At 53.6% G+C, this 11,398-nt stretch overlaps 1 protein-coding gene across 1 annotated transcript; it reads left to right on the forward strand.

The window, feature by feature from the left end:
- The first annotated feature begins 1,270 nt into the window (after nt 1–1,270).
- Nucleotides 1,271–10,159, forward strand: LOC131213372 (AF4/FMR2 family member lilli). Its single transcript, XM_058207402.1, has 12 exons — nt 1,271–1,380; nt 1,508–1,691; nt 1,747–2,286; nt 2,363–3,016; nt 3,088–3,661; nt 4,263–4,652; nt 6,871–7,300; nt 7,855–8,016; nt 8,071–8,494; nt 9,289–9,494; nt 9,604–9,762; nt 9,820–10,159. The coding sequence occupies exons 1-12, from the start codon at nt 1,271–1,273 to the stop codon at nt 10,157–10,159; spliced, it is 4,173 nt and encodes a 1,390-aa protein (XP_058063385.1).
- Nucleotides 10,160–11,398: the final 1,239 nt, after the last annotated feature.

The raw sequence follows: 11,398 nt of genomic DNA on the forward strand, positions 1-11,398 counted from the left end.
TGGAAGGAAGGATTGGATTGGAACATTGAATTCTACCAATCGATCCCACAAATCTCTAATCGGAGCGAATTTATCGGTGCTACGGTTTTGTCTTCTGGGCTATCGACATCATCAAAACGTAATACTCTTCCAATCTTCGGAAATCTGTTCTACGACTATAAAAAAGAATATAATGAAATAGTTTTCAAAACATCAAAAGAATGAGGAATACCGATAAGAATCAGTATTCTGCTATTTGAATCAAATTTGTTTGCCATATGTTTTGGTGTTTTCTATTACACTTTTTTCAATTGCCAATTAAGCCATGTTTTTTCCTCAATTTTCGATGTAGTGTTCACCCATTTTCATTGAACACATTCCAGTCTTTTCAATCGATATAAATAGGTCACACAGTTTCTTTGGGTTTGTAACAGTTGTTGGTTTTCGCTGTGCAGTTGAGATCTAGTTTTGTGTGACACTGAGCAGTTGCATCCCGCAGCCTACATAGATCCCCCCCTGGTTCGGTCTGGTGATTAGAGGAAAGTTGTCTGGAACTGGGTACACAGACGATCGGAACGGGGACACTAACGAGTCCGAGCGCAGAGCGCAACGAGAGAGGTAAAGGAAATGCAGTCCACACGATTGCCTACATATAGCGGTCCCGTTGGCGCCCACCCCCCTCGCCATGAGAAATCCTCTAGGTCATCGCGAGTCGTTTTAGTGGTCTAACGTTCATCTAGCCTCTGCCCCCAGCAGGAGGGAACCTGGACCCCCACAGGCAGAACCGGGAGCGATCGAAGGCAAACGAAAACAAAATCAGAGCAAACCACATCGGCGCGGCGCTAGTTGGTCCAATTTGCGCCGAGCGGAACTACCCCCCTCTGGAACGCGGCAAAAGGGCAACTGTTGTGAACCGGAATGGGATGGCGGCAAGAGAAATGGGACTTCATCTTTGAAACACAGGCCGGCCGGCCGGGCAGTGCTCTACTTAAGCGCAGGCCCCCGACCAGAGCCTGCGCCGCCTCGTTCTAGCAACTTCTAATGGGCGCGCGCTCATTTTCGGAGCGTGCCTCAGAAACTGGTTCTGCGCTGCCGGGGGATCAGCGGGTGGTGGTGGTGGCAGAGCGGCAGACTGTGCGGACTGTGCGGCGAAAAAAAAAACACTTGACGCCGCTATGCACTAACCAGCTAACGCGCGCACCCTCTTCGTTGTAGCCTAAAAGTGGAGTACACTGCAGACTACAAGGAGTCCAGATACCTGCTCCATCTGGATTCGTCCCATGCCCAAACGATGACTTCGATCGAGCGTCCGGCCGGCGGTGCGTTGGCGCTGCACTACGCGGCGGCCCGCGGATGCCTCGACTGTGTGCGCCTGTTGACCGAAGCGGCCCCCGACATCAGGTGAGTTGTCCGAACGGGGAACCGGGGAAAGCGAAATGCGCATGTCGGATGAAGACTCTGACCTAGATATGGAGATGATGCGGTAATACAGGAAGGTGGTCCGATCCGTTTAATTTGTATCGCGCAGCGCCAACACACAGATGGAAAACGACGTGACACCGGTGTACCTGGCGGCCCAGGAAGGTCACCTGGAAGTGCTGAAGTTTCTCGTGCTCGAGGCGGGCGGGTCGCTGTACGTGCGGGCCCGCGACGGTATGGCCGCGATCCATGCGGCCTCGCAGATGGGCTGCCTGGACTGTTTGCGGTGGATGGTAAGTAGAGACGCACCCACAGATCATACCGCATGCTGACTGCTACGCTCCGCAGATTGAGGACCAGGCGGTGGACCCGAATCTGCGCGACGGGGACGGTGCGACACCGCTGCACTTTGCCGCGTCCCGTGGACACCTGAGCGTGGTGCGTTGGCTGCTGAAGCACGGTGCCAAGCTGTCGCTGGATAAGTACGGCAAAAGTCCGATCAACGATGCGGCCGAGAACCAGCAGGTCGAATGTCTGAACGTCTTGGTCCAGCACGGCAACATCCTACAGCAACAGCAACAGCAGGAACAGTCCGAAACAGCCACCGGCGGAGGAGGGCACCCGAAAAGTGGTTCACCGGCGGGTAAGCAGCTACAGGACGCGTACCAGTCACAGGTCCGGGGCAGTTCGCTGCCGAAGCATTCTGGACGGGCGTCCCGCAAGAGCTCGGCCGGCACGTACAATCGGGCCAAGACAACGTCGGCCGCCGTTCACCTTGGCCACCAGCAGCAGCACGGCTCCAGCACGCTGCTGTCGACCAAATCGTCCACCGGGAGCTCCGACTCGGAACCATTCTACCTGCATCCGCCGACGATCCGCAAAACGAAGGTAGGTGACACCGTCATTCCGCCCGGCCTGAACTCTAAACCTAAGTGCTCTGTCCGGTGTGTGTGTTTGCTCGCAGGACGGTCTGTACGCGCGCCAGTCACCGGACGCGTACTACGGTTCGGTTCTGCCCAACGACGGGGTCTACGTGAACCCGATGCGGCGCGGCTCCTCGACGCCCACGTCCCCGAGTGGCAGCATTTCGGGCGAGTCGTTCTTCCTGCACGACCCGCAGGATGTGATCTACAACCGTGTGAAGGACCTGTTCGACACGGACGTTGCGGGCCTGAAAGAGGAGAAGATCGTCAACAATCGAGCGATAGGGGCGCAAGGGGGAGAGGTACACTCGAGCAGCAGTGGCGCGGCCAGTGGTTCGGACGAGGACCTCTCGGTTTCGTCCTCCAACTCGGGCGGTGGTTCGGGTGCCCCCGGCCCTGGTGGGGCAGCCGGTGAAGGCGTTGGGCTGGCGGGTAGTGGAACAAGCGGAGGACCCCCGGCGCACGTGGTTGACCTGATGGGCAAGGCGTCGAGCGTGGGCGGTGGTAGCCACGAGCACGACTACGAGGACATCTATCTGATCCGGGAGCAGACGCAGTATGCGGCGTGCGCGGAAGTGTCGAACATGCACGGCGTCGGTCGAAGCCGGTCGCGTGACAGCGGCTCCCACAGTCGGTCCGCTAGCGCTAGCTCGAACCGCAGCGACGTGATCCTGCAGTTGACCGCCAACAACCAGGTACCTGGAGGCTAGGGGATATAGGGCTCACGTGGCTACCTCTTTTTTCTAATGCCTTTTTTCCCGAGCAGTACGCCAACAACAAGGAGAATATGTTGCTCGCCAAGCGCAACAACATGCTGTACGAGCAGCAACAGCAGCAGCAACAGCGGCACCATCAGCACTACCCGGGAACGAAGCTGCTACCGAAGCCCGTCTACAACAACGTGATGGGGAAACTGAAGGGCCAGGGAGAGCCGCCCCACAGCCGGAAAGGTTCCGTGTCGGCGCTGGACGCTGGCGGACTGCTGGACTACTCCACCGGCACGATGCGCTCGTCGTGCACCACCGACAACGCGTACGAGAGCGTCTGCTCCCCGGAGAGCGTCTACGAGCGTGCGGCCGAGAAGGGCCTGGTGGGCAGCAAAAAGCAGCAGCAACAGCAGCACCAACAGCAGCACCAACATTCGCAACATTCACCGTACTCTCTGGCAGCGCCGGGCGAAGCAGCAAGTGGAACAACCGTTAACGCGAATGGTGCCACTAACGGTATCGGTGTCCATGCAGCAGCCGCAGCAGCAGCAGCAGCAGCTGGTGAGGCAATCAAACGAAACGGACCGCCGCCACCGCCCCAACCGCCGGTGAGCGAAGAAAATAAAAATGCAGGTAAGTGGCTTATGATCATGGTTAGCCTACATACCCGCGGCGGAGCCACAGACGTCGTCACGCTGGCAGACTCGCTGGAGCGCTGCTCTTCACGCTCTAGTAAAAGTTCGTTGAGGAACAATCGGCGACAATCGGGCGGTGGCTGCGCGGTGGTTGCGGCGGCGGCGGCGGCACGCTGAAATTACGAAAGACGCTCGGCCCGGGCCTGGTGTCCGGCTCGGTCCATCATCATCATCATCGCCCTCCTAATAAGCTTCTCCGCGTAAGATCGGCGGCGGCGGCGTCGGCGGATGATTTATGCTATTCTGTGCGCAATTTTCCGCACCTCTGCTCCGCTTCGGCGCACCGCGCAATTTCGCAACCGACCAACCGATGGAGGGGCAGCCACCTAAAAGTAGAAGAAGGTGCCGGTGATCGGCTTCTTTACGTGCCGTGCCGTGTTCGAGTACTGCTTCCGCACAGAGATTCGGACTGCTTCTCGTGGTGCGCTCTCGATGGGGTTGATTGTGGGGCACTAAACTTCTACATTCTCGAGGGTTTCGGAGCTCTCGGAACGCGGGGCCACTGCGAATCATCGTTGTCTCTCTCTTTCACACTGCAGGGCCACCGCCACCACCGCTTCCGCCACCGCTGAAAGCCGGTAGCTATGGTTTCAGCAGCAGTGGCAATGGCGGGCACCTTGCCGCTTTGGTCCCGATCATCAGTTCCTCCGGCGGCGGCTACAGTTACCCGAAGGGCACGCGAGGCGCCAATGCACTCGACCAGCAGCAGACCGAAGCGGCGTTTGGCGATCATCATCACCATCAGCAACAGCAACAGCTACAGCAACAGCAGCAGCAGCAGTATCGCCTCCAGAGGTTGATCGGTGGCGAGCATCACGGCGAGCAGCAGTACGACTCCGATTCCGGGCTCGAGGTGCTGGAGGAGTCTACCCTCAAGCCGTCCGATCTGATCCGTGGCAACCACAATCGGAGCATGTCCATCGTTTCCGGTAGGTGCACCCCGCCAGCCAGCATCTCTCTCGCTCTCTCTCTTTCTCTGTGTCGCTCGCTCGCTCCGGTCCGTACGTTGGTCGGAGGCTGCCGTCGGCCTACTACTGAATTTTACGGTGGATTAGATATTGACGCTTGACGAGAGAGTTTATTATTTTGCACGCACACAAAGTCGTCGTCACAACCACTACCGGCCCGGGAGCTGTGGCTAATCGCAACGTACCGCATTTATTTTTCCTATACGTTCAAAGAGAAATTGCACGCCAGACAATAACAGTTTTACTTCAAACCGAACGCAGATCGAATCGGCAGTCGCAGTGGAGTTCAGAAGCCGATTTCTGACACCTGATAAAACAAATGTTACTAATACATCCATAAATATTGCCCATGGCCCACGAACGTGGCGAATACTTATTTAGACGATTTACACGATCGAGGCGATCGACACATGTACTCTCTATTCGCCTTTAGAGTTTTAAAGATTTAGAGATTAGAGATTTTGAACATTTTTTTAGTATAAAGCCTGTACTCGGTGCACGTCGAATCAAGCGTCTACCTTGCAAGAAATCAGTGTTCTCCGGGATTTTCGGCAATCCTACCGGTGCTGGGATCTTTCGTCGAGGAGAGCATAACAAGTGCTGACACAGGTTTCACAAAGAAACCATAAGTTTTGGCATCTATGAAATGAAGCTGTGAAGTATGCGATATTTGATGACAGGATATTTAATGAAAACAAATGTTCTTATTGCAGCAGTATTGCAGATTTTAAGCAGTATGGAAGGAGTCAAGAAGTTTCTGTTTAACCGTTTCGTTTTCGAAACGAACATTTTCTTTGATGTTCCAAAATGCAATTTTGGGACTAACGAAATTCGCCGGGTCGCCGCTCAGCCTCAGCCAATTCGATAAACGCAAAATCGTTTGGTCATTAAACTCACTCACCTTCTACCACGCACCCTGACCAAACTTGTCGAGAGAGAGAGAGAGAGAGACCGAGAGAAAGCGAGAATGAAGTGGTGAGCTGAATCGATCGACAGTTGATCAACCCTGCGCAATCTGTTTGTTTTTTCGCTTTGTTTTTGCTCGATCGCCGAACAGAAAGAGCCCCGCTGTACACGAGCTCGAGAGAGAGGCAGAGAGAGAGAAAGAAAGAAAGCTGAACGAAAGTTCAGCAATTTACGCCAGAAAATAGAAAGAGGTGCTTGTGATGCTGTGGCGTTTGGGCTTTATTTCATCCATTTACTAGTCCGCCGCCGGAAAACTTACGAGAGATGATTTTCGCAAATAACAGTAACCGTACATTAGAACAGGCAGTTGGCCTTTCGTGTATTATTTTGCTGGAATCATTCCCTATGCCGTATTTTAAAGGCACCCGAATGAGCGAACATTTTTCCGCAAGTTCGTGGCCATTACTTGTCCAATTTATTGCTCATATTTTTATTGCATCGGTTTGCAACCAAATTGAAACTAATTTCTATTCCAAGATGGCGCGCTTGGTGCCCGGTTTGTCGACGGTTTTGGCGATTGTTCCAAACACGTGCTGACTGCGAAAGGCTTTTTCTGTACATCAGATTGTATACAGTTTGATTGATTTGTCGTACAATTTCCTTTCATATTTTAGTTATTGCCTCTTTTTACGAAGAAAATATATTTTATGTATAATGATCGCTTTTTGCCATCTTAATGTATTCACTCTCTTACTTTCTGCACTCTTTCGCGGTTGCCTCGTTGTTCGTTACTCTTTGTTTGCTTGTTGTTCATTCCTCTCCTTTCTTGTTCGCACTGTTTGTGTTTCGCATGAATTTTCGCTACGCTCTATTTCTCTCTCTCTCTCGCGCGCTATTTCTTTTTTTAAAACTCTTTTTTGGGAAGGTGAGAAAAGGAAAATTGTAACAGCAATAACAGTATAACAAGGTATTTGGAAAAAGTAAACGGAAGTATGACAAACAATGGGCAGCGAGGCGGGCTAGAAGGAGGAAGTGGCGAAAAAATAAGATTAACTCTACAACCTACATCAGAGAGACCGGAGTGAAGGGGGGCACCAAGCAACAGAGAGATCGAAGAGCGGGGCGCGAAAAGAGATAGACCGATGGAAACAATTGGAGTGGAGTGGAAGCAGATGAAAATTGTAGATGTGCGCGATGTGTGTTTCGGTTCGGTGTTGTTCATTCCAATTTTTATTTTCTTACTTTCCTTTTGTCCCTCTCTCCCCGGGGGCAGCAAATAAGAAAGCTAAGCTGATTCACGGCAACGGCAGGCTGTGCGGTGCGTCGGCGACGGAAAGTGGTGCACTGGCGGCAGGGCTGCACTGCTCGAAGGTGCCCCGAACTGGCCCGGTCTCGTCAGTCGACGAGCAGCACTGCCATCAGCAACACCATCACCATCAACCGCAACGGCAGCAGCAGCAGCAGCAGCAGCAGCAGCAACAGTATTCAACCGGCAGCAGCGGCCAGCAACAACAGCAGCAGCAACTACAGCACTACCGCCACCAACACCACCAAGGCCCGAACCTGGTCAACAAGCAGCTCGTCCTGCCGTTCGTGCCACCCAGCTTCCCGAACGGTTCCGGCGACGGTTCGAACCACCTGATCAAACCGTCCGAGTATCTGAAGAGTATCAGTGACAAAAAGTCCAATGCGGGCTCGCAGAGGTTAGTTCGTGTATGTGAGTGAGTGCATGTGCGTGTCTGTGTGTGTGCATGCTTTCCGGTACGTTCCGGTGTGTTCTGTATCCGGCCGGGGCCGACCGGTAGAGACCGGTACTCGGATCCGTAGAGGCTTCCGTCAAAAAACCTTCTTCGAACTTGAGTTTCCTGCTGTTTGTGACTCCTGCCAACCTGCTTTGCGTACTCTAGTTTTTTTTTGGGTACTTGGCCCTCTTAACACGCTCGCTTGCCTTTACCGGTAAATGATGGGGTTCGCAGAGTGAGCGGGCATGAGAGAAAGAGAAGGCATCCGTTGCCTGTGTCTGTCTCTTTTCTCTCACGCGCACGCACGGAGAAGGGGGGCCGATCATGTGGGAGCCAGGCGATGAGGAATGGAGCTCCATCCATGCCGATCGATCGCTGGCCAAAGTTCCGTTCCGGAGATCCGAGCCCGGTGTGGCCCAATTACGGACGGCCACTCACACACGCGCACGCGCGCAACCAGCTGGTGTAACGGGCTCAGTCTAACCGCAAACTCTCTCCTTACCTCTCCATCACAGATCATCAGATACGGAGGATTATATGCCATTGAACAACACCCTGATTGTACAGGCGGGTTCGGAGCCACCGAATCCACCCCCTCCGCCACCCGCACCACCGCTCGGGCAAATCCTTGGCGTACCGGGTGCCACGCTCAGCTCGACCCTGTCTTACCAACACCAGCAGCAGCAGCAGCAGCAGCAACAGCAACAGCAACAACACCCTGCCAACGGTAGCAACCGAGCTACGGCAGGCGGCAACGGTGGTGGCAGCGGCGGCAGCCTCGCAACGGATAAGCCGAACAGTGGCCGCCCGCCGCCTCCACCTCCCCCGCAGGACAGCGACATTCGGAAGCTGCACCAGCCACTGTCGGCCATCTCGATCCAGGACCTGAACAGCGTGCAGCTCCGCCGGACCGACAAGATGCTGTCGAAGACGTTCTCGGCGCCGACGCGCAGCATCAGCATGCAGTGCCTGTCGACCACCAGCGAGCAGTTCCTGTCGCAGAAAACGGATCTCATCGCCGAGCTGAAGCTGTCGAAGGACATTGCGGGCGTGAAAAAGATGAAGGTCGAGCGGGCGAAGCTTGAGGATCGGCAAGCGACCGAGGTGTACTCGGAGGTGACCCGCCAGTTCACAGCGCAGAATTACGTTGACCAGGTACGCGGCGGAGAGAATGAGCGAGAGAGAGAGAGAGAGAGAGAGAGAGTCGAAGCGCTCCAACTCCCATTCCCACCGTGTTGATTTGGTGTTTATTGGCGTACCGTTAACCACTGGTTCACGCTTGATAGTGTTCGGGTTATTTTTTTGATTGTTGTCTTTTTCCCTTTCGAATTTCCACATCGCGCCGGGATGTGGAAGGTGGAAAGTGTCGATCTTTTCCTACTCCAGCTGCAGTTCCACTTTCCTTTCCGTCTAACACCTCCCCCCAGCACGTAACTCTCTTAGCTTCATCTGCACCGTTTTCAGCGTTTTTTATGGATTAATATCTAGCGGTCCGATAGCGCCCGGATCACGCGATTACTGTCCGCGGGGATAGTTAGCATAATTTATGATATTCATTAATCCGGAGGTCCATCGCCGGCGAGCGCTCTAGATAACGATCACCACCACCTGCTGGTAGCCTATTAAGGGGGGCAATCACCGATCACCGAGCACCAATGCGTGATGGTGATAGGTTAGCTAACATATATCAACGGGAAATGGGCTTACGAAATGTGTACAGTTTCGAGCGGTTTAGTGCAGCTTTGCTAACATTTCCTAACACTTTACGTGGACATCTGGACACAGTACAAACCGTGGTACGGACAGCGGAACTTCCAAGTTTGACTGAATCACGCACGCACGCACCCACCCACCCACCTACCCCATCACACACAATCACGCTATCTATCTATCCATTTTGTGTTTTTTCGTGTCTGCTCTCTCGGTAGCCTTATCATACAGCTGATAAGATCTTTCAGGTCCCGGAGCGAGACAACGCCGGCAACATCATCCCGGACTGGAAGCGCCAGATGCTGGCCAAGAAGGCGGCCGAGAAGGCCAAGAAGGAGTTCGAGGAACGGTTGGCCCGGGAGGCGGAGGACCGCCGCCTGTCCGCCATCCCCAAGTGGAAGCGCGACCTGATCGCTCGCAAGGAAGAGGCAGAAAGCAAGCTAAGGTAGGTCGAGCCAGTGCACGGAGTGGACCCAGTGAAAGATCCCGCAAGCCGGTGCGCTCTCCGATAGCCCAGTGTGTATGTTTGGTCGTCTTTTCCACCCTGAAAGCAGATCCTCGATTTACACGCCGAAGGTGGAGGAACCACAGCGCCGGTCGGACACGTGGCGCAATCGGATCTCGCAGCGCGCAATGTCCATCGACAACATCAGCTCGTTCGGCGCGGACGACCCGGGACTGCTGCGCTGCACGAAGGAGAATCAGTATCATCAGTTGCAGAGCGCGAACAACTACAACAACGGCGGCACCACCCCCGTACCCCACTACAGGACGAGCACGGCACCCGGCAACAGGAACGGCGGAGTAACGACCACTGGCGGGTGGAGCGCCTCCAACGGTGGTGGCGGCACAACCAACGGCGGGGGCGTCGATGGTGGCGCTGTTCGTAACGGCGGTGCCACCACCAACACCGAGCGCCGCTCGATGGAGAACATCAGCTACGGTAAGCTGGAAGCGGCCGGGACAGCGCACGGCTACAACCTGTCCGATATGCCGCCGCCCACACCCGGAGAGTCAGTGTGTGGCGGCGACGAGGACGACGGCGAACAGATCATCCCGTGGCGAGCGCACCTGCGGAAAACCAACAGCCGGCTGTCGCTGATAGGCTAGGCGGTAACGCCGGTAACCGTAGCACTAGTGCCGGAGGAATCCGCCGGATGACCACACATGCACTCACTCACATACACATACATGACACTCTACACCGAAGATTTCGTTGCAATATTATGTTTTACGGTATGCAACTACCTCTCGAGCACTACGCTCACCGTACGCTCGGTGAACATCAGTGCTACAATGGAGAGGAATAGTGAAAGAGAGAGAGAGCAGGCGAGAGAATATTTTACTGCCTATGACTACTGCTACTTCTACTGCTGTTATCACAACACTACCTACAATCAAGTCTACTACTGCTACTATTATTGCTATTAATCGTGCTACTACGAATTAGTACTGTTGTAATGTTGTATTAATGTAATAGGAAGAAGTATCGAACTTGTTACTAGTTATTGTTTTGTTTTTGTTTTCCAACAGAGTTAATATTTAGGGAAGGAAAAGGAAAGGAAAGGAAAACGGAGGCATCGTTGTGCCCCGTAGTGGTGCTGTGCTCCGTCAATGTGCTTTCGCTCGTCTCACGTTTCGGGTCAGGCGTTCTTGTTATAGCGCGAACTCTGGTGCTGGTTCTACCCACCGGAAGGATCTTGCCGCTGACCCGGAACACTAGTGCTCGTGACGCTACTACTACACACTCGTTTGATCGGTATTGCTATGCTTTTATGATCTGTTTCGGATCCGCGAGTTTCGCACGGTCACGGCTGGCCTGCGCGCGATGCATTTCCGGGTGCGCGGAAGAAGCGGAAGCAATCGCGAAGATTTGGTTAGTAAAGGCAAGATACATCAGAGGTGTACGATCCCCGCAGGAAGAGATTCAGCATATAGCGGCGCAGCACAAGGAGCTTAACCTGCCTGTTTAAACTTAGCCGGCGAAGCCGGCGGACAACATAGTTTACGATACATCTTTTATCAGACGAATTATAAATTAGTCAAACATTTTGCGGACAAATAAATACATGCTGAACTGAACATGCAAAACCGATCGTTAAATATCGAGCAAAACCACGTTGTTTTATTAGGTCATTTCTTTAATCCATTAATTTCGCGGCAAACCCGGCCTCCGGTTTGTAGAAAATATTAGGTTGGCGAAAAAGTATTCCATTATTTTTGGATGAAATTCAAAACTTTAAGATACTTCCGATGGTCCAACTTACCCCAAATATGTACCGTTTTGTTGGAAAATGTGTTGCCTTTTTACCTTCATACCCAGTAGAACCTTGCTGGCCGTAAGTTCTG

The sequence above is a fragment of the Anopheles bellator genome, chromosome X (assembly GCF_943735745.2).
Source record: "Anopheles bellator chromosome X, idAnoBellAS_SP24_06.2, whole genome shotgun sequence".
In the NCBI taxonomy this organism is placed as follows: Eukaryota; Metazoa; Arthropoda; class Insecta; order Diptera; family Culicidae; genus Anopheles; species Anopheles bellator.